At 35.8% G+C, this 22,777-nt stretch overlaps 2 protein-coding genes across 2 annotated transcripts; both read right to left on the bottom strand.

Moving 5' to 3' along the window:
- Positions 1 to 105: 105 nt before the first annotated feature.
- On the bottom strand, positions 106 to 5,986 carry LOC120210710 (heat shock protein 90-5, chloroplastic-like). Its single transcript, XM_039209409.1, has 19 exons — positions 5,694 to 5,986; positions 5,431 to 5,504; positions 5,190 to 5,315; positions 5,000 to 5,093; positions 4,826 to 4,909; positions 4,558 to 4,701; positions 4,238 to 4,354; positions 3,777 to 3,824; positions 3,602 to 3,679; positions 3,406 to 3,510; positions 3,190 to 3,330; positions 2,646 to 2,738; positions 2,397 to 2,474; positions 2,052 to 2,306; positions 1,537 to 1,639; positions 1,220 to 1,394; positions 1,033 to 1,138; positions 569 to 658; positions 106 to 489 (listed from the first exon to the last, which is right to left on the bottom strand). Exons 1-19 carry the CDS (start codon positions 5,946 to 5,948, stop codon positions 277 to 279), a joined length of 2,379 nt encoding a protein of 792 aa, XP_039065340.1. The 5' UTR covers positions 5,949 to 5,986; the 3' UTR covers positions 106 to 276.
- Positions 5,987 to 7,166: 1,180 nt separating this feature from the next.
- Positions 7,167 to 9,590, bottom strand: LOC120210709 (alpha/beta hydrolase domain-containing protein 17B-like). Its single transcript, XM_039209408.1, has 6 exons — positions 8,971 to 9,590; positions 8,800 to 8,836; positions 8,238 to 8,474; positions 8,079 to 8,126; positions 7,542 to 7,993; positions 7,167 to 7,453 (listed from the first exon to the last, which is right to left on the bottom strand). Exons 1-6 carry the CDS (start codon positions 9,273 to 9,275, stop codon positions 7,381 to 7,383), a joined length of 1,152 nt encoding a protein of 383 aa, XP_039065339.1. The 5' UTR covers positions 9,276 to 9,590; the 3' UTR covers positions 7,167 to 7,380.
- Positions 9,591 to 22,777: the final 13,187 nt, after the last annotated feature.

Here is a 22,777-nt window from a genome sequence, read left to right as displayed (position 1 = left end):
CTGTTAAAGTCGGAACATTGCTTGGAAATGGTTAAAAGATGCTGATGGAGATCGAAAGGGAAACATAAATCGACTCCAAAAAATAAAAGATCACAAAACTTCAACTAAATGCTACAAAACCTCGCGTATAAGTAACACTTCCATCCAATCCACCATAGGGACAGCCCGAATTCATTATGACTCATCTCCTTAACTTTCCCAACCCAACCCACAATTTTTTCTTTTCATCTTGGATTTTCTTTGTCAAAAGTTCTATTTAAATTTTACACGACATTTTTAATCTTGCCAAGGATCACTCTCCGTCCTTACTTCCGATGGTTCAATAACTTGGTTCTCTGAGCCTTCTTCAGTTGCACTCACATCGGTTTCAACAGCACTCACTTCTGATGCTTTGACTTCATCCTTGTCCTCTGATCTACCCCATCTTCCTCCGAGTGCCATTGCCATCATCTCGTATATCTTGCTACCCAACTCAGCAGGGCTGTCAGGCTGCATGATGAAGACCGTAAGAAAAATGTTACTTAAATGTCTGCAAAAATGTTCAAAAAAAATGATCCAGTCAACCTACAGAAAAACCACTGGAGATCAATGCTGTATCATATAATAAGTCAACAGCTCTCTTGGCATCACTGCTTTCGGGTGCATTCTTGCATGCAGCCTGCAAGGAAAATAAACCTCGTAGCCGTCAGAAGAAACAAAACATAAGGGCAACAAGTCTTGGTATATCAACATTTCTGTAATAGTAGACCTCTAACAATCAACAGTTAGATCACCACTACAGCTTAAACAACGTACAGCTGCTATTTCTAATCAGGAGCATGATCTCATTAGTGCAACTACTACTACAGTTCATATTGGTTCTACATAGTAATTATCTGAAAAAATAGGGTTAAGTATAATGCTTCCATTCTTTGTGCTTTCTTATGGTCTCAATGATAAGTATCAACTGTTTTATCACATTGAAAGATAAATATAGTTAAAAGAATGCTACCCTATAATATCTTCAATCAAGTTGAACTAAAATGATCTTACATTCAAGTCTTTAATAATAGGATGATCTGGATTAATCTCCAGGATCCTCCTTCCCCTCATGAACTCCAAACTTGCTGTATCTCCAAGCGCTTGTGCTTTCATCAATCTTCATAATGAATCGAAAATATTAGTCAAGGAATGTTAATGTATGTTTCTAACTCATGGAGAGAAATAAATAAAGCCTCACCTTTCCATGTTAGCTGACCATCCAAACTTGCCAGAAACAAGCACACAAGGTGATGAACTTAGTCGCTTTGAAATTTGGACTTTGGCCACCTTGTCCCCCAGTTGTTGCTTTATCCAATCACAGAGAAGATTGAATTCTTGTTTGGTTTCCCTCTCGTTTACCTCATCTTCATCACCTGGTAATTGGTATAACAACAAATTCCATCAGATGCGCACCAGCCATCTGATGAAGAGCAAGGCTGCCAAAGAAAGATGCCCCTCCCCCTCCAACCAAAAAGTACATAATTTAAAAAAGAATACGACACAATAAATACTAACCCAGCTCCAAGTCTTCCTTGCTAATATCAACAAATTTCTTCTCTTTGTAGGTCTGCAGGTTTTGGATGGCAACTTCATCTATTGGCTCAATTAAATATAGAACCTAAAACAAAATGCTATATCAGTTACTATAATGGGACAAGAAAAAACGCGCTAGTAATAACAAGAATAAATTATTGGATTTAACAGTTGTACTTTCGTTTTTACAGTCTTCTATTGTTCGTATGTTTACTGCTAAGAAGTTTGTTATACTGTATGTAGACTTGCCGATTTTAGCTGGAGAATAAATTGATTCATCCAAAATAATATGGAAGGAATAAAAGAATCTCTGCCATCCTATCTACTATATCAAGTAGCCAACATTTAACTAATTTCTATTCAGGTAATTCAATAAACTATATAACAATTTTAGCCCGAAAATTGGAAATACTCCAAATGTCATGGAGCAAACTATAGACATGAAATCTTGGATTATTTTGACACTTGAAAATCCAATGCCAAATCGACATACACACCTCAATGTCTTTTTGAACCAATTTCTCCAAAAATGGAGCAGTCTTGGCACTTTTCAAGCTGTCAGTTGCCAAGTAATAAATAGCCTTTTGATTCTCTCCCATATTTTCAACATACTCATCCAAACTTGTCAATTCCTCCTCGTTTTTTGATGTGTAAAACCGAAGTAATGGTGTTATACGCTTGTGATTACCAGTGTCTTCAATGCATCCTAACTTTAGGAACCTGCCAAAGTTCTCCCAGAACTTTTTGTAATCCTGATATCAAGTTCACCATAGTCCATGTTAGTAGATAAAGTTCAGGTCAGCAATGGTAAAAAGAAATACCACTTGCATCAAACAACATACCTCTTTATTTTCACTTTCAGAAATTTCTTGAATCATGTCAAATGATTTCCTGACAAGCCTCTTTCTCATAATTCTCACCTGATACACAATAACCATAATAAATTCAATATGGAAACATAATAGTAAACGCTAAATAGTTAGCAGAGTCGGTCATAGACCCTAAACTGAGAGTAAAAAATTACATGAGGATTAACAGACACAGGAGTAAGTAAAATATGACTAAAGAAAAGTATACAAAATCAATCTTACAATACGGCTTTCTTGGAGGATCTCACGAGAAACATTAAGTGGAAGATCATCAGAGTCCACAACACCCTTCACGAAGCTCAAGTATCGTGGAAACTGAAAAATAACATTAAGTTCAAATACAAGTAAAAACTTGATAACACAAGGAAATGCTATATGTATCACAGTCATACAGAGTACACAATCCAGCCACCTTGAACAAGAGAACAAGGTAAAACAAATTAAACAATCTTTTTCCCTACACTTTGGTGAATATCCAGAATTTATACTTTGTTTATAGAAGAGAATATCTTTGTTTGTCGTACACAACTTGAATGTGGAAATACTTTTCCAGTTCAAAATATCAAAGAACCTTCTAATGAATTTATCGAAACATACAAGAAATGGATGGAGAACAGGATATCAAACCAAGCCAAAAAAAATTAGTTATAAAATTTCTTAATAATCCAAAATTTATCCAATAAAGGACCATGATATATCCCGACAAGTCATTCCTGCAAAAGCCAATATTGCAAAACAGCTATCAGGTGACCAGGTTAAAACTTACCAGCTCTCCATCAAAATCATCTGATATAAATACACGTTTCACATACAAGCGTATGTTCTTTGTTTTTGGATTTACTACGTCCTCATTGTTTAGAGGACCCATGCCGGGAATGTACAGAACACTCCTAAATTCCACCTCACCCTGCATGATATTCAAAGAAACTTCAATGACTAGTTACACAGGGAGTCAATTCATAAATTACAGTTGCATGCATACCTCAGTAGTGAAGTGAGTATATCCAAGTGGGTCCAAGAACTCATTGAAAGTCTTCTTGTAGAATTCATTGTACTCATCTTTTTCAACTTCCTTAGGATTGCGCATCTACAACAGACATACGGAAAATAAAGTGACATTCTGAATAAAAAGGAGCATCTTAAATTGTATATTAGGGGCAGAAAAAAGAAAAACTCACCCATATTGGTTTTGTTTCGTTTGCTAATTCCCAGTCCCAATACTTCTCAGTTTTAGTTGTCTTCTTCTTCTTCACATCCTATGAATAACACAAGCCAACAATAATACCATGTTTACCAAGAAGATTGTTACCTAATTGCTAGTAACAATTATATCAGAAAGCAATGGCAAGTCACCTCTGGCTTTACTTCTTCCCCTTCTTTTGGTGGCTCTTCCTCCTCTACCTGCTCAAAGATAAAAAAAAATAGTATAGAATGGTTGAAGAGATATTTTCGATGAGCTTAGAATGGAAGTGCTTATAACAAAACAGAGTGACTCTGTCATTGGATATGAGATCAGGACAAAAATTTCAAGAGAATAAACCTGGCAGTAACACCTTTAAAATAAACAAATCCTGTTAATTGTTTTATACATAATACAAAAATCAAACCAGATAAGAATCTTTAAACCATTTGAAACAACTTGGACCATCCATGAGGGACATAATCAGCAATGAGATGAGATGACGTGTCACAAGGGAGCAGAGCGGAAAGGACAAGTATTCATTTGATATCCGTAAATTGAATCCAAATGCCTAAAGCACGCATTGAGAAGGAATGAACTATATCCAAATTAGAACTTAAGCATGCACACTAACCTCAATTGTCCTTGATTTTTCTTGCCAAGTGTAGATTGGGAAAGAAACGAACTGGGAATAATTCTTCACCAAATTCTGAATTCTGGCAGGATCCGAGAATTCATACTTGTCATCCGGCTGCAAGACAACCATATTTTAGACATTTGGCACTTAGAATAATAGTCAATTTGAAGAACCAAGAGCTTCTAAGGCAGTTGTAACACTATGCACTACATTAAAACCTCAATTCTATTTACTACCTTCATTAATATTTAAACATACAAACGCAAATACATTCAAATAGGATGTAAAGTAGGAAAAATAATGAAAAGATAGAGTACCCTTAAATAAAGTGTAATCTGTGTGCCACGGACTAGAAGCTTTCCTGGATCATTTTCCTCCCTAATCACATAGGAGCTACTGTCTGCTACAGCTTCCCAAACATATTGCTTCTCCGACTTTGGGCTCTTTGTGGATACAGAAACCTTCCCAAGAAACAAATAAGCCAGCAACCCAATCACCACTTGCATGAAAATTATTGAACGAAAATCTTCATGCCGAAGCAGAAGATGATAATGTAAGTTATCAATTAAGCAGACAGCCTTCTACCTTATCAGCAACAAGAAAAGCAGAATAGAATCCAACACCAAATTGACCGATCAAACCATTATCTGCGCCGAGATCCTTATTTTCCTGCAAATATTAAGATTTTGAATAAGTAACCAGAAACATTTATTTTCTTTATTTTAAAAGAGAAGCATTTTAAATTACAAAAGATATTACCTTAAGAGCCTTAAGAAATTTAGATGTACCACTTTGAGCAATTGTTCCAAGACAGTCAATGAGTTCTTCTTTTGTCATTCCAATACCCGTATCTCTGGAAAAACATTGATTTCATTTATTTATTAAGTCCTATATATATATATATATATATATATATATTTTTCAGGAAGAGAAGTCATAAAAATCATACGTTATAGTGATAGTCCCGTTATCTGGGTCGGGTTTGATGCGAATCTCTAGTTCTCCAGCATCTCCAAGAAGAGAGGGCTCAGTCACGCTCAAGAATCTAAGTTTATCTAAAGCATCACTCGCATTACTGAAGTACCAAAATTGAAACTTTGTCAATTGCCTAATCTCTACGTTGAAACAATGAGCGAAAATCTATTAAGACAAACGTTTTGAACGAAAACCGAGTCTTCATTTATGCTCACCTCACAAGCTCTCTCAAAAACACCTCTTTATGGCTGTATAGACTGTGAACAATCAAATCCAATAAGCGACTAACCTGCAATCATTTGTGAACTTGTATTAATTTCAGAATAGAATATAGAGGATAAAACATTTTAAATATAAACAAGCATCTACCTTTAACCAACAACAGTTCATTCCAACAACAAATCCACTACATAAATCCATAAATATCCCACGAAGAAGAAAAAAGGAGCAAAACCCATTAAAAGCAAAGGAAACCCACCTCGGCTTGGTACTCAAATTTCTCCCCGGAGGTCTCTTCAGCCTCTTTCTCAGCCACAGCCGAAGCTTCACAACGGAAAGCTATCCGGTTGTTTCTCTTCTCAAGTTTCCACCTCAATCCAGTGGAAAGGAAGGCCTTGGTGAGGCCATTTGGAGGTAGAAAAGCGCTTCTGAGACTGAAGGCCTTGTTGGGGTCTGTTAAAGGGAGAGAGGCTAAAGATGGAGTAGCTAAACTTCTACTTAGGATTGAAGCCATGGAGAGGAAAATAAAATTTTGCTAACTAAAAACCCTACTGAATGGAGAGAAAGGGGGGGGGGGTTTAAGGGAGAGAGAGGAGGGTTCTAGAAATTGGGAAACAAGGAGCCAAAGTTTTGTTTTTGGAATTGTAAGGCTCAGATTCGGCCATTTCAGCCATTTAATACTACAATATTATCCTTCTATTATTTTCTTTCTTTCTTTCTTTCTGTAATTGTTAGAATTCAAATAATAATAAGGGTAAATTACAAATTTGGTAACTAACCTTTACTCTCTCTCCTATTTCACACATTGTACTTTAAATCTTTTCAAATTTTTCATAGAATTTAATACATTAGGTTTTTTATCACTCAGTCGTTTTCTCACTAACGACGTTATAAATGAGATTTTATGTAGATGCAAAACGATATCATTTTAGTGAAAATTTTGTTCTTTTGAAATAGCATTGTTTCGACACCGTTAACTATTTAAAGATAGAGTACCAAAAAAACCCAATGTATTAAGTTCAATGAGAAAATTTTAAAATTCAGTGAGAAAAATAGGAAAGAGAGTAAAGTTTAGTAATAAAATTTGTAATTTATCCTCATAATAATAGTATGGAAGCATAGAAAAATGTTAATTTGTCATGCTATATAATTGAAAGACAAGAATGAACCGAGCCACCTCGATCTTAAAAAATTATTTTTATTCTTTGAGATCATGAGTTCGAGCACCAGAAATATCAGGGGTGGAAGCGTTCGATGTCAATGGGTAAATAACCGTCTCCCACTGTCAACCTTCGAAATAATAATAAAATTATTTTTTATATTACATAATAATAAACAATGTCACGTCATATAAAAATAATAATAAAATAATTTAGAGTGATAAAAAAATAGTAATTCAAAAATTCGGTGAGTAAATTAAAAAAACTGGAAGTATAATGAGTAAAATAAAAGAAAAAGTAAAATTCAATGACGAACGTTGTATTTTTGTCATTTCTTTAATATTAATATATATATAAAGACAAATATATATTTAGACGTTAAGTTTTAATTTATCTTAATTTTTATTATTAATCATAATTTACACTCTTTAAACTTGAATCCTAACTTCATTCCTACATTACATAAACTTGTTCATAAATATAAATTGACTGGACATGCATTGTCGAATTTAATTCTTTTGACGTAAAGTAATTTAATCTCTCAATGTTTGAATACTTTTTAACGATCATTTGATGATTACAAACTTCAAAATGCATAAAAACTACCATCTTCAATAATTTTCTTATTTCCAATTAAACCCGACAAAGAAATTCAACGACCAAATGATAAAATGAAAAATGAAACCATCTAATGAGGATGTTTCATGCATACGTACGAGAAATACCAACAACCAAAACATCCCAAAGTGGAGCGACTGATGAACTGAACACAAAATCTCTATCGACTCAAACCTCAGCTGCTGTCTGCTTCAAACAATCAACGTTGCACAATCCAACAGATCGTACCATATCTCCCAGTCTGCCAATACAACAAGTTCCAACAGATCATTGCAAAAAAAAAGAGCTTTTAGGGTTCATATATATATATGAATGTATGTATATCTAACCGGTCGAAACTATTTCTTGCTTTCTCCGAATGATCCGTGCTGTTCCTAGCTTTCATATGGCGATCGATGCTCCTCCTTGATTTCTCTCTTTTGTCAATGCTGGTTCTTGCTTTGTCTCTACTGTCTGTGCTTAGCCTGGATTTTTCTCTATGACCAAAACTTGGCCTACCCTTATCTTTATAGTCAGTGCTTGGACTGGATTGTTCCTCGTTTTGGTTGGAATTGTTCGGAGTTTGGTCGGATTGATCCTTGGGTTTCAGGTCCGATGTGTTGCAAGGACATTGAAGTTTCTCAATGGCTGATATGAACTTCCCAAGGTGGCTTAAGTACTCGGGGTAAAGCTCCAAATTACAATGGTTTCCCCCTTTGAGCCACAATGGCTCATACTTCTCTTTACATAGTTCCCAAAGTCGTTTCCCATGAGAAAAACTCACCACTTCATCTTCAGTTCCCTGCAAAACATTGTTAAATAATAACAAAAACTGATCAATTTGAAAACTTGGCATTGATTTCATTTCGACAATGAATCAGACTCACATGAATAACCAGAACAGGACAGTGAACTTGAGAGATCTTATCAATGTTCTGCAATAAAATAACAAAAGAGAAGAATTATTGTCGCAAGTTGAAACAGTAAATATTCTCAGCATAGTTCCAAGTTGGTGAATAGAGATTGAAGCCAACCAAAAAAAAAACCTTGTAAATGTCAAACCATAATGAACGCTTGACCGGATACATGACACGAAGACCGGACAAGATCGGACTGTGCAGAATTACAGCCCTCAAGTGAGGCAACCGGATGGCTAATTCTAAAGTAGGACCACTCCCAACTGATTGTCCATATAATATTGTGTCTTCCTGTTTTACTCCATACATCTCTCCCAAACATTTGTTAGCTGCTTCTATGTCTGCATATGTGTCCTGCTCACTAGGCTATATACGTATAGAATCATCAGAATAGTGAGTCTCCCAATCAATATAGATGTTAGAAAAACACAAAGAACATGGGGTTTTGTTGTTGTACTAGGAGAAGACTTTCACATGGTAATAGACAACATAAACTGACAAGATAAAAGGGTTTTATGTTCATATTTCATATGTCTAGTCGTTATCACTAGAGGTCCATGGTCGAGCATATAGTTTGAAGGGATATTTGAACCTTCATTGCCAAATGATTGTAAGTCTATCGAATAAAAAAAATGTTCATTCTGCTTGATTCTAAAATCCTGCATTGAAATGAAAGAGAAACAGATTATACCTTTCCAGTGGATTGTCCATATCCTGAGTAATCATATCTGCATCAAGCCATCAACACAAAAAAAAATCATATGATTCTCCTTGATTCTAAATTTGAAACCTTTTCCCTTCCATTTTCAGGGTTAATCTAAACGAAAAATAAATGAACATTTGATATACAATAGTAACTGACCCCAAAAGATTTACATTAAGGTGGACACTGAGCTCAGTGAAAATGTGATACATCTGACCAATATCAGCAGCATTTCCATGAGAATACAGCACTGTCAATGAAGCTGATGGGTTCTTGACATACATAGCCACAATCTCATTCCCTCTCTTGGTACGCAGCTTAAATATATCCACATTATCTCTCTGGTAATTAGCATCTGAGAACTTCATTTTCCCACTAGCTTCCTCCACGATTATGTTGTAGGAAGGTGGGTTCGGCGGGAAAAATGCAAACTTTGCTGCCATGGATGATGTTGCAGTCCCCATTTTTTACCCAGAAGCATAAAAAGTATAGATTTTGATTGTGATCAAATGTTTTGTGTCACAGGTTGATAAATAATTGCATGGTACAAGTCTCTAAGGCTACATGCCATGAGTTTGACACCAGTTCTTGTCTAAAAGAACAGAAAAATGAGCTACAAGAAGCAAGTGAAGAAGATGAGATTCTTGGATTTGGTTGTTTTACTTTTATGTTTTGTTCTTGAGAAAATTTTGGCATGAAAATGGAGATTGTGAGAGGAAGCAAACATGGAAAGCACAAAGTAAGAGTGAGGAATTTCTCTTGTCGGTTATTAATTAAGAGTGATTTCCGGCTTCAATATGGTTACAAAGGCTAATAATGCAATCTTTATCTCCTAATCTTTTTATCAATTAGCAGTAAATTTTTAGATTATGCGGATAATTTGGGTCAAAAAGCATTTTTTTACTTGAAATTTGAAATGTAAATGTGCAATTATATGGTTCCTTGCTATGATACAGTGGGCCTAGCTGTTTAAATCAACAGCAGATGTGTTTCACGTTCCATCTTCCCTGTTTCCCTGGCTTTATTGGACATTAGGCTCAATTCTAAAATTCCCTGAATTAACTTCAATTGCAATCCATTTGAAGAAGAAGAAAAATGAAAGATTAGGTTAAATCCCAGGTTCTAATAAACCATATTTTTCTCCAGAAGCAATACTGCTAGAATCTAGGCTTTAGCCATTCCTCTTTACCAAAGCCTAAACATAGCCTTTCCATGCTAAGTCTAGGCCTTTATTAACGAGCACATGTTCATTCCTTCAAACTAAATAGATTCACTTCATGTTCATCCCATTGATCATTAGGGCAGGAAAAAGCATTTGGAATTTGAGGGATTTTAGAATTGTTTATCAACAGCAAAAGTAGAAGAATGATGAAGTGGTGGGGCTAATCACTAAAGATATATTAAAAAAAGGATTGGATGAGGTGTTTTGGAGATTGAGGAGATGAAACCTTCATGATTTTTTTTTTGATAAATTTAATTTTCTTCATTCAAAAAAATCTAACTATACAAGCCAATTACAACCAGGGGAAAGTAAATAATGTAGAACCTATAAACACCATAAGCAAAAGAAAAGAAAAGCTATACTAAATCTCATTATGTAGCAAGCACATAAGAAGGAAGAACAACCCTAGTATATCCCCCTCAATCTCAATCTGACAATATGCTTTATCTGCAGAACCATACACTCAATTCGACGAGGACTATTCGTATGTAATCTACCATTCCTCTCCTATCAAATATAATAAAGGTAATAGCACCAGGCTATCTGAATGATGGTCGTGTTGGAAATAAAACACTCACACAAACAACTTTTATTGAAACTCAAAGAAATATTACAAGAGCACTCTCACTCAAAAACAAGAACTACAACTCACTCTTATAGGACTTTGCTTCTTCACTCACTTAGAAGCTCTTAATTTTTCTTGATGCTTAAAACTAAAATGGGAAGGGGTATTTATACTACTCAAGAACAATCCTACACCACACAAATAAACTAATTTAAACCATTACAAATTCAACAAATATATAACTCTTACCTAACTAAATTGATGTAAGCAATGACATCATTACTTAAATGATGTAAGCAATGACATCTTTAATTAAATGGTGTAAGTAATGACATCAATTTAGTTTGGGTTTGGGTTTAGGCTCCCATAATGGATCAAGTTTATGATCCAACACCCCCCTTAAACTTGATCTCGTGACCCCTAGTAGGTTCCTTAATCTTAGGAAATCTTCGCTGGTCAGTGGCTTGATAAAAATATCAGCAACTTGATCTTGTGACTTCACGTATTCAACTTCCACATCTTTTCTTGCAACACACTCCCTTATATAGTGGTAGCGAATATCAATGTGCTTGCTTCGATCATGGAATACTGGATTCTTAGCTAAGGCAATGGTTGACTTGTTGTCGACACAAACCTTGGTAGGCTCTTCTTGTATCAAACATATCTCCTTCAATAGATTTCTAAGCCAAATTGCATGACAAACGCATGAGGTAGCAGCAACATATTCTGCTTCACAAGTGGACAATGTGACAATCGGTTGTTTCTTTGACATCCATGTGAACGCAATATCTCCCATGAAAAATACGAATCCAGTAGTGCTCCTTCGATTATCTATGTCTCCACCCCAATCACTGTCGCTATAACCAACAAGCTTGTAATCATTAGAAACTGAATAGAACAAGCCAAAGTCAATTGTACCTTTCAGATAGCGAAGAATTCTCTTTGCGGCTTTAAAATGGGTGGTTGTTGGAGATTCCATGTAGCGACTAACCAATCCAACTGCGTGAAGAATATCGGGTCTCGTGCAAGTTAGATAGCGTAGACTTCCTACCAAACTTTTGAATAATATTGGATCTACACTTTCTCCTTCTTCATGTTTGGTCATCTTGATCCTGTATTCTGCCGGTGTGCTTATTGGCTTACAGTTCTCCATCTTGAACTTCTTCAGTATCTCATTTGCATAGTTTTCCTGTGAAATGAAAATTCCATCATTTTGTTGCTTAACTTCAATGCCAAGGTAGTACGCCATGAGCCCCATGTCTGTCATCTCGAATTTTTTCATCATCACATAATTGAATTCATTAAACATGCTTGGGTTGCTTCCGGTGAAGATCAAATCGTCCACATAGAGACACACGATCAAAATATCTTCATCTTTGATCTTGATATATAGAGCATGCTCGTAGGGGCATTTTTTGAAGCCATTCTCTTGGAAGTACTTGTCGATTCGGCTATTCCATGCCTTTGGTGCTTGTTTTAACCCGTAAAGAGCCTTCTTCAACTTCAACACCTTGTCTTCGTGCCCTTTGACTTCATAGCCTGATGGTTGCTGAATGTAAACTTCCTATTCAATAACTCCATTTAGGAAGGCGGACTTTACATCCATCTGTTGTATCTTCCACTTGTTTGAGCTGCCAAAGAAATGATTAGTCTGATAGTCTCCAATCGAGCAACAGGAGCAAATACCTCATCATAGTCAATTCCAGCCTTTTGACTATAGCCTTTAGCAACTAGCCTCACCTTGTGCCTTTCAATCTCTCCTTTGGCGTTTTGCTTTATTTTGTAGACCCATTTGACACCTATCGCCTTATGTCCATTGGGAAGTGAGGTAAGTTCCCATGTGTCATTCTTCTCGATGGCCTTGATTTCTTCATCCATCGCATCTCTCCATTTATTTTCTTGTACCGCTTCTTGAAAGCTCACTGGTTCACAATCGGCAAACAGACAAAATAATGTAAGATTATCTTGTCGTTCAGTTACCTCATAGAGATCTCTAAGGCTTCTTGTGCGTTGCACAACTCTTTCACTTTGACTCCCACTTGACGATGACGAATGTGATGAGTCTCCTTGAGTGGTTGATGTTGGTGAAGTGGGTGGAGTTGCAAGCTCTTGTTGAGATTCATCTAGTTATTCCCTCATTGTCTACTCATCTTCTTCAAACTGAGGAAAGAAATTGAAGTCATCTGTATGAGAGTTAAAATCCCATTCTCCTTCTTCGTTGAAGACCACATCTCGACTAATCACAAACTTCTTATTGTTTGGATTGTACAACTTGTAGCCCTTCGAATTAGCATCATAGCCAATGAAGATAAAACTCTCGTTTTTATCATCAAGCTTCGTTATTCTCTCGTCTGGTACGTGAACATGGGTTATACTTCCAAAGGTTCTCAAATGGGAAATGCCAGGCTTTCTTCCACTCCATGCTTCTTGCGGTGTCTTTCCCCATACACTTCTTGTTGGAGATCGGTTTGTCAAGTAGACTGCACACGCTACTGCCTCCGCCCAAAATTCCTTAGGTAGTTTCTTGCTTTTGAGCATGCTTCGTGCCATGTCGAGGATTGTTATATTCTTTCTTTCTGCCACACCATTTTGCTGGGGGGATCTAGGAACTATCATTGGTCGACGAATTCCATTTGCTTCACAGAACTCTTGAAACTCCCTGGAAGTAAATTCTCCACCTCGATCAGATCTCATGGCTTTGATCTTTCTACCGCTTTCTCTCTCCACTGCTACTTTGAACTTCTTGAAGACTTCAAAAACTTCTGACTTCTGTTTCAAGAAATATACCCAGGTTTTTCTTGAAAAATCATCAATGAAGAGAAGAAAATAGTTACTGTTACCGAGAGAGCTCGGCTTGATCGATCCACACACATCGGTATGAATAAGCTCGAGTGGCTTCTTGGCTCTTGTCTCTGACTCCTTTGGAAAGCTTTTCCTGAATTGTTTCCCAGCTAGACACCCTTCACAAAGCTGGTCAGGATGGTTGATGCGAGGTAGTCCCTTCACCATCTCCTTCTTAGATAGCAGCTCTAGACCTCCAAAATTGAGATGCTCAAATCGAATATGCCAAAGCCATGATGCATCTTTATAGCAAGCTTTCAGGCACTTTGCAACATCATTTTGTATGTTGATCAAGAACATTCTATTCTTTGACATCGGCACTTTAGCAATGAAGTTATTCTTATCATCTTTTATAGAAAGATTATAATTATTCATGCAAATATCATAACCTTTCTCTACCAGTTGCCCTAAACTTAAGATGTTACTTTTCATAATGGGCACATAGTAGACATTTGAAATAAATTGATGCCTCCCATCTTTCAAACGGATAAGAATGTTACCTCTCCCTTTCACTGCTATTGTGGAATCATCTCCAAATGAAACATTTCCGCTTACTAACTCGTCTAGCTCCATGAACATGTCTTTCCTTCCACACATGTGATTGCTTGCACAACTGTCAAGATACCAGGAATTTGCTTGGCCACCATCAGTTTCCTTTCGTGCTAGAAGAAGAGTTTCTTTGCCATCTGTCCTTTCCTCCACGTAATTGGCCTTCTCCTCAATTTTTTTGTTGGGAGCTCTACATTCTGAAGCATAATGCCCAAACTTCTGACAATTATAACTTCGAACTTGAGATTTGTCATGCCTTGAGTTTGGATTGATTCTTCCACGGCCTCGTGTTGAGCTTTCTCCTTTCTCATAGTTGTTGTTGGAATTGTTGTTGTTGTAATTCCAGCCTCGTCCACGACCTCGACTTCCACCTCGTCCATGACCTCTACCTTGGCCACGTTGGTTTCTATCATTGCATTGGCTCTCATGCATATCCTTGAGTTGCAGCTTGAGGAGTTGGTCAGTAAACTCATGCTTCTTCTTATGCTTCTCTTCGTATGCTTGCAATGATCCTTGGAGCTGCTCGATCCTCATTTCTTCCAAGTCTTTAGTTTCTTCAATCGTCACGACGATGTGCTCAAATTTGGGATCCAACGAACGAAGTATCTTCTCTATTATCCTCACATCTTCTAACTTTTCACCATTTCTTTTTAATTGATTAGAAACAACTACTACGCTCGAGAAATAATCTGAAATAGACTCAGATGCTTTCATGTGTAAGGATTCGAATTCACCTCTTAATGTTTGGAGACGAACCTTCTTCACTTGCTCGGATCCTTTGTAAGAGGTTTACAGCTTCTCCCATGCTTCCTTGCTAGAGCTTGCTCTTGAAATCTTTTCAAAATCATCATCATCTAATGCTTGGTAGATGAGGTAGAGAGCCTTCTTGTCTCTCTGTTGAAAACATTTTTGATATTTCGATATAACAAATTAAGTTAAATGAATTTTAAGATTTCACAAATGATTTTACAAATTCGATTCAATTAACCGAATATCAAATTATTACTCTAAGTTTTTCAAGATCAATTTTAATCCTTACTAAATGTGTAAAATTGTGATTTGTACTTAAACTATTTTTGAAATAATTTTCACAAAGTATTTTGAACCAAAAACAAGCCTTAAATCAATTATTCAAAGGCATGCACCGATGCATCAGTCCATGCATCGATGAATTAATTAAACATCGAATGCATTCCATGCACCGATGCACTCTCCATGCATCGATGCACTCTGAATATTTTCAAAACATCGAATGCATTTGATGCATCGATGCACAAGCCATGCATCGATGCATCAGGATATTTTTCAAACATCGAATGCATTTCATGCATCGATGCACACTTGGTGCACCGATGCATCAAGTGTTCCAACGGTCAAAATATTTGTTTCATCTAGAAAAATTAATTGTTTTCACACTTAAACGGCTCTATTATCCCCACTAATTATCACCAACGTTCAGAATTGATTCAAGGGGTATTTAAACAAGTTCTGGAGCCATTGATCAAGAACAAGAAACATCAATCAACTAGAATCAAGAGAGAATCAAAGAGAAAGCATCAAACCTCAAGTTTGAGTATTTCAAGCCTATTTTTCATCCAATATTCATTTGCTTTCAAGAACACTTTTGTACTCAATTGTATTTATCCTTGAGTGTTCTTTTCTTTGTTCTATAATTGTGCAAACATCTTACCTTGTGAGGTTTTCTTGTAAGTTTGCAAATTTGTAATCTTCTCTTTGGGAAAAAGAGTGTTCTCAAGAGTTGGGGTATACTCTTGAGGGATTTTGTAAGGTTATCTCTTTGGCCTCAAAAGAAAGAACAAATTAGTGAATTTGTTGGAAAATCCTTAGTGTGGATAGCTAAGGTAGTGGACGTAGACTTTGTTTGAGAAAGTCAAACCACTGTAAATTGATGTGCAATTACTTTAAATTTTCTGCAAAAGCTTCCACGAAATTTTTAATTGCCAATTCACCCCCCTCTTGGCCGATTCCATAGATCGATTAACTCAACAATTGGTATCAGAACCTCACTCATTTGAAGGTTTAATCGTATCTTGAGTCGATTCGGGAAGAGTTACATCGATTACCAAGTCATCAATGGCCTCCACTTCAAATTATGACTCCGGTCTTGATTCGATGCCCGTCAACAAGCCTCCTTTCTTCAATGGAGCTAATTACGCCTATTGGAAGAATAAAATGATGTACTTCATTCAAGCAAGTGACATGGGAGCATGGAATGTCGTAGAAGAAGGATACATCAAGCTTATCACTCATCCAAGGTTGTGGAGTGAAGGAGAGACAAGAATGTTCCAGCTCAACTCCAAAGTCATCCATATTATTTTTTGTGCTCTTGGACCAGATGAATACGGAAGAGTTTCATCGTGTACAACCGCCAAAGAAATATGGGATAAGCTTCAAGTCACACATGAAGGTACATATGAGGTAAAGAAATCAAAAATTAGTATTCTAACGCATAGCTATGAAAATTTCAGGATGAAACCAAATGAAGACATCAAAGCTATGACGGATAGATTTTCAACGATTGTCAATGGTCTCAAATCATATGGAGAGATCATCTCAAATGAAAAGCTTGTGAGGAAGTTAGTCTACTCCCTCCCAAAATCATGGCAATCAAAGAAGACGGCAATCATCGAGTCTAAGGACCTATCGTCCTTAACTCTTGAAGAACTTATCGGTTCACTCCTCACTCATGAGATGATGCTCGAAGATGAGGTGGACCTTGATAAAGTTGAAGAGACACCAAAGGAAAAGGAGAAGAAGAAAAATATTGGAGTTGCTCTCAAATCCACAAAGATGAGAGTGATTCTAATAATGATGATGATGACGAGGAAATGGCATTGTTTGCCAAACGGTTCAGAAAAATGATGAGACCTTACCAAGGAAGAAAATTCAAATGAAACGAAGGCCTCAAAAATGAACCAAAAGAGAATGACCCAATCATTTGCTATGAATGCAAAAAGACGGGCCATGTCAAATATGATTGCCCACAATTGAAGAAAAAGGGTCAATCAAAGAATAAGCACAAGGCTCATGTGGCTACATGGAGCGATGAAGAAGGTTCCGATGAAGAGGAACAAGAAGTAGCAAACTTGTGCTTGATGGCATTCGGGGAAGATTCTAAGGTAACCTCTAACTCATCCGTTTTTGATGATTTATCTTATGATGAGTTATTTGAGGAGTACAATGGGTTGGCTTCGGATTATGAGAAATTGTTTTTAAAATATAAAAATGATGTTTCAAAATTGAAAAATGAAAACAAACTCATATCCAAAACCAACAACGATCTTGAAAGTAAAATCAAAGACTTGCAAATCAAACTAAAAGAGTTTGAAAAGAAAATTTTAGATTTGCAAAATTTACTTTCAAAGATCAATGATGATCATCAAAAGAAAATTAATGATCTTAAAACTTCTTTTGATAAAGTTGGAACAAAACATTTTGAAAAAGGTGGAAATTCAAAATCCAACTTTGTTAGAAAAAGTTTTAAAAACTACAATCATAGAGGTTCCCAAAGAACTTCTAATGGAAAAATCATTAGAAGTATGTGGGTTCCTAAAGAACTCATTACTACTAAAGACAAAAATATCCTACACAAATGGATACCTAAGGGGACTAGGATTTTGGAAACTAATGAATATGGACCCAAAAGAATTTGGGTACCAAAAATCAAAAATTAATCTATGTTTGTAGGGAAAGGAGCATTGCTACAAGGCACGGGAAACAAATTCAAACTCATGGTACCTTGATAGTGGATGCTCAAGACATATGACCGGAGACAAAAGTCGGTTCATTGAGCTTAACGCCAAAAATGGAGGAGAAGTGACTTTTGGAGACAATTCAAAAGGTCACATTGAAGGTATTGGTACAATAGGTAATACATCTTCCATACAAATTAAGAATGTTTTATATGTGAATGGATTAAAGCATAATCTATTGAGTATTAGTCAATTATGCGATAAAGGATTCAATGTCTTATTTGAAATTAATGGTTGTAAAGTCATTGACATTGCATCTAATCGGATTATGCTTGTTGGTCATAGAATAGGAAACATTTACATGGTGCATTTAGATTCTATTGATATGACTAATTTATGCCTAGTTGCTAAGGATGAGCATGATAGTTGGTTATGGCATAGGAGACTAGGTCATGCTAGTATGAGTGTTTTGCAACGGTTAATTCAAGGAGACTTAGTAAGAGGGTTGCCTAAGCTTAAATTTGATAATGATAAAATCTGTGATGCTTGTGCTAAAGGAAACAAAAACGAGTTTCTTTAAATCTATTAATGATGTATCAACTAGTAGAGTATTACAATTGATTCATTTAGATCTTTTTGGGCCAACTAGAACTACTAGCTTGGGAGGAAAACAATATGCATTTGTCTTGGTAGATGACTATTCTAGATACACTTGGGTTCTATTCTTAAGTACTAAAGATAAAGCATTAGAAAATTTCATCACATTTTCAAAAATAATCCAAATGAAAAGGTTACTCTATCACTAATGTTAGAAGTGATCATGGAACTGAATTTGAAAATCTTGGATTTATTGAGTTTGTAATTCTAATGGTATTAGCCATAATTTTTCAGCACCTAGAACCCCTCAACAAAATGGAGTTATTGAGAGGAAAAATCGAACTTTAGAAGAAATGGCTAGAACCATGCTTTGTGAAAATAATTTGCCAAAATATTTTTGGGCGGAAGCCATAAATACCGCTTGTTATGTTGTAAATCGAGTAATGATTAGGCCAATTTTAAAGAAAAATCCATATGAAATTCTCAAAAATAAAAAGCCTAACATTAGTTATTTTCATCCTTTTGGATGTAAATGTTTTGTTTTAAACAACGGTAAAGAAAATCTTGGCAAATTTGATGCTAAAAGTGATGAAGGAATTTTTCTGGGTTATTCCTTAAATTCTAAAGCTTATCGTGTATTTAATAAAGAACTTTAGTTGTAGAAGAGTCTATACATGTTGTTTTCGATGATAATCCCCTTCCAAGGAAGGATTCTTCTGTTAATGATGATGTAGGTATTGTACAAGCAAATGACGTTAGACATGACGTTGGAGAATCATCATCAAAGAAAGAAACAAAAGATGAGGAAACTCATGATCCCCTCGAGAATCCAACCATTGAAGAAAGGGAAGTATCTTTTCCAAGAGAGTACAACTATGTCAAGGATGGTGAAATTATAGGTGATCCATCAAAAGGGGTAACTACTCGAACTTCTCTTAGAAATATCTGTAATTATGTTGCATTTATTTCATGCATAGAGCCTAAGAACATCAAAGAAGCATTAAAAGATGAACATTGGATTATGGCTATGCAAGAAGAATTAAATCAATTTGAGAGAAGTAAAGTATGGAAATTAGTTGAAAGGCCTAGTAATAAATCTACTGTAGGTACTAGATGGGTTTTTAGAAATAAACTTGATGAAAGTGGTAATATAGCGAGGAACAAGGCTAGACTTGTTGCTCAAGAAGAAGGCATAGACTATGATGAAACATACGCTCCCGTAGCTAGGATGGAAGCAATTAGAATGTTATTGGCATTTGCATGTTTCAATGAATTTAAATTATATCAAATGGATGTTAAAAGTGCATTTTTAAATGGTTTTATAAAAGAAGAAGTGTACGTGGAACAACCTCCAGGTTTTGAAGATTCAAATTTTCCGGATCATGTTTTAAAATTGACAAAAGCTCTTTATGGTTTAAAACAAGCTCCTAGAGCTTGGTATGAAAGATTGTCAAATTTTTTAATTGAAAAAGGTTTTTTAAAAGGAAAGGTTGACATTACATTGTTTTTAAAGAGAAAAGGTAAAGATTTATTAGTAGTTCAAATTTATGTTGATGATATAATATTTGGTTCTACTAATGATGTTCTTTGCCAAGAATTTTCTAAGCTAATGCAAAGTGAGTTTGAGATGAGCATGATGGGGAGCTCTCATTTTTCTTGGGACTCCAAATCAAGCAAAGAAAATATGGCATCTTCATTAATCAAGCTAAGTACGTCAAAGATATGCTCAAGAAGTTTGGACTGGAAAATGGGAAACCTCATAACACTCCAATGAGCTCTTCAACAAAGCTTGACTTAGATGAATGAGGTAAATATGTAGATGTTAAATTATATAGGTCAATGATTGGCTCTTTGCTTTATCTAACTGCAAGTAGACCGGACATTATGTTTAGTGTTTGCTTATGTGCTAGATTTCAATCATGTCCTAAGGAATCACATTTACTAGCTGTTAAGAGAATCTTTAGATACCTTAAGGACACTCCTAGTTTAGGACTTTGGTATCCTAGAGACTCTAGCTTTAGCTTGCATGCCTTTTCTGATGCGGATTATGGAGGATGCAAATTAGATAGGAAAAGCACCTCCGGTACTTGTCAATTCCTTGGAAATATGTTGATTTCTTGGTTTTCAAAGAAACAAAATTGTGTTGCATTATCTACCACTGAAGCGGAATACATTTCAGCCGGTAGTTGTTGTGCACAAGTTTTATGGATGAAACAACAACTTTTTTATTATGGAATTGAAGTAGGTACCATTCCTATCAAGTGTGACAATACTAGTGCTATTTGTCTCACTAAAAATCCCATCCAACACTCTAGAACTAAGCATATTGAAATAAGACATCACTTCATTAGGGACCATGTCATTAAGGAAGATGTAGTTCTAGAATTTGTTGATACTTTGCACCAATTAGCGGATATTTTTACAAAACCCTTAGATAAAGAAAGATTTTGGACACTTAGAAGAGAATTAGGTTTAACTGACCTATCTTCACTTAGTGTTTAAAATAATTTAGCACTTTTAATAAATACTGAAAAATGCTTATAGTAATAAATTGTATTCTTGCTATTAGTTAGGGGGAGTTTATGATTCTTAATAAAATTAATTTTATGTTCAAATAAAGTTTGAAGATTAATTTGATTGATTGAACATAATTAATTTTGATATATGAGTTGTCATTACCATTAGAGCCAAATTATTTAGCATTTTAAGTGTTTAAAACGGATTTTTGACATTTTTGTGCTTCATGCACCGATGCATTTAACAATGCATCGATGCATCCTTGAATATGCATCGATGCATAAGACCATGCACCGATGCATCCGTCGGGTTTTAGGTTTAAAATCTTCATCTTCTTCATTTTTCTCAAAACCTAAAACATAAACTCACGGCCGTTCGTCCCACTCTCACCTCAAATCTCTATTTTTGCTCAAAATCTTCGGGAAAACATCGGATTCTTCAAGTTTTTCATCCTACAAACCTGCTACACTCATTAAATCGCGCAAAACATCTCCTCATTCCCCTCAATCCGAATTTTTCAAGGTATTTTCACAAAAACTCTATTTCATTAAATTTTTGAACTTAGGACTAGTTTAGATTAGTTCTAGTTTGAAATAATTATCGGGCATTGGCTATATGAAGATTCTAAACTAGTTTCTACAACGAATTTCATCAAAAACGCATAATTTTTCAAAATTTTTTGGAAATTTCGAATTTAAAAAAATCGAAAATTATTGATTCAATTGTGTTGTTTTCATGAAAACTATGTGTATTATGATATTAATTTTAAATAGTTTTCAAAACTTTGCCCATTAGGATTATGTTAGAGAACCTTGAATTATTGAGGACTCATTTGAGTTTTGGGATTGAATTTTGTGCATACATGTGTTTTTAAATTGCAAGTGATATTTCTTTTCCGATTTCCCTAACCATGTCTAATCCCAAACGCCCTAGATCATCCTCGAGTCGGTCTCACCAAAACCGTCCTCCCGCTCCTAGACCTCAAAATCCATCCAATATTCCTTCATCCCTCATTAGTACTTATTTTAACATGCCTGAAAACCGTAGGGATGAATTATACTCTAGGTACATGAACTCCTTCCAATCCTATCGTATTAGGGAAGAGCGTATTCCTTCTCTACAAGCTATGATAAAACTTGAATTTGAATACCTCTTAATTCTTCGCCGATGGAAGTTTGATAAACTATTTTCTCTTCAACCCATCGTCTTTCACCAACTTGTCCGCATCTTTTATTCCAATGCGGTTTGTATTCAGAACACAACTCAGTGTGGTACTATAGCGATTAGATCCTATCTTTTAGGACAATATATCACTATTACTTCTGAATCCATCGCATCTCATTTTGGTTTAGATGACGAGGGTTTATTTAATGAGAAGGAAGATGTGGAATATCCATATATTCCTAATGCTAGTGTCAGTACCTTTAGGTCTCACCACGATCGATTTCTTCACTTAATGATCTCTTGGTGGTTTAGACCATCCGCAGGTCGGTACTCCACACTACGTACTACAGACTTATGGTGGATGCACTGTATAAAGAACAAAAAGAAAATCAATTTTCCACATATTGTCTTTAGCGCGCTTGTCGATATCATAAACATCATTCCCTCAAAGCATGTAGAAACCCTACCTTATGGTTGTCTACTAAGCAATTTGTTTATCAAACTCGGCCTAGATGTCTCCCTTGAAAATCCTATTCCGCTCCAAAACCCAATCAATATCACATCCTTAAAGAAATCGGATTGGAAATTGGATAAGAACACCGGACTATGGTCTTTTCGACCCGGTAAGCAAACCCCGGGAGCTAGTTCTTCACGAGCTGCTCCTAGTTCTTCTCGTGCTCCTCCTCCTCCTCCAGCTCCTGACGCTGATAATGATCCAGAGCTTCAAAGGCTTATGAGAGATATTGACGAGGAAGTACCAGCTCGGCAAGATGATCAAACGCCACCTTATTTCCAATC

The sequence above is a fragment of the Hibiscus syriacus genome, unplaced genomic scaffold (assembly GCF_006381635.1).
Source record: "Hibiscus syriacus cultivar Baekdansim isolate YM2019G1 unplaced genomic scaffold, ASM638163v2 tig00109926_pilon, whole genome shotgun sequence".
NCBI classification, from domain to species: Eukaryota; Viridiplantae; Streptophyta; class Magnoliopsida; order Malvales; family Malvaceae; genus Hibiscus; species Hibiscus syriacus.
This window is presented reverse-complemented; position numbering and strand designations above follow the sequence as displayed.

Coding starts and splice junctions, on each gene's coding strand:
- LOC120210709 (XM_039209408.1), bottom strand. CDS start 9,275: ATGGGGACTGCAACATCATCCATGGCAGCAAAGTTTGCATTTTTCCCG. Junction 7,994..8,078: donor GTCCTGTTCTGGTTATTCAT/GTGAGTCTGATT, acceptor AATGTTTTGCAG/GGAACTGAAGATGAAGTGGT. Junction 7,454..7,541: donor GCAAGAAATAGTTTCGACCG/GTTAGATATACA, acceptor TTGTATTGGCAG/ACTGGGAGATATGGTACGAT.
- LOC120210710 (XM_039209409.1), bottom strand. CDS start 5,948: ATGGCTTCAATCCTAAGTAGAAGTTTAGCTACTCCATCTTTAGCCTCT. Junction 1,395..1,536: donor CAAGGAAGACTTGGAGCTGG/GTTAGTATTTAT, acceptor ACCAATTACCAG/GTGATGAAGATGAGGTAAAC. Junction 1,139..1,219: donor TGGTCAGCTAACATGGAAAG/GTGAGGCTTTAT, acceptor TTCATTATGAAG/ATTGATGAAAGCACAAGCGC.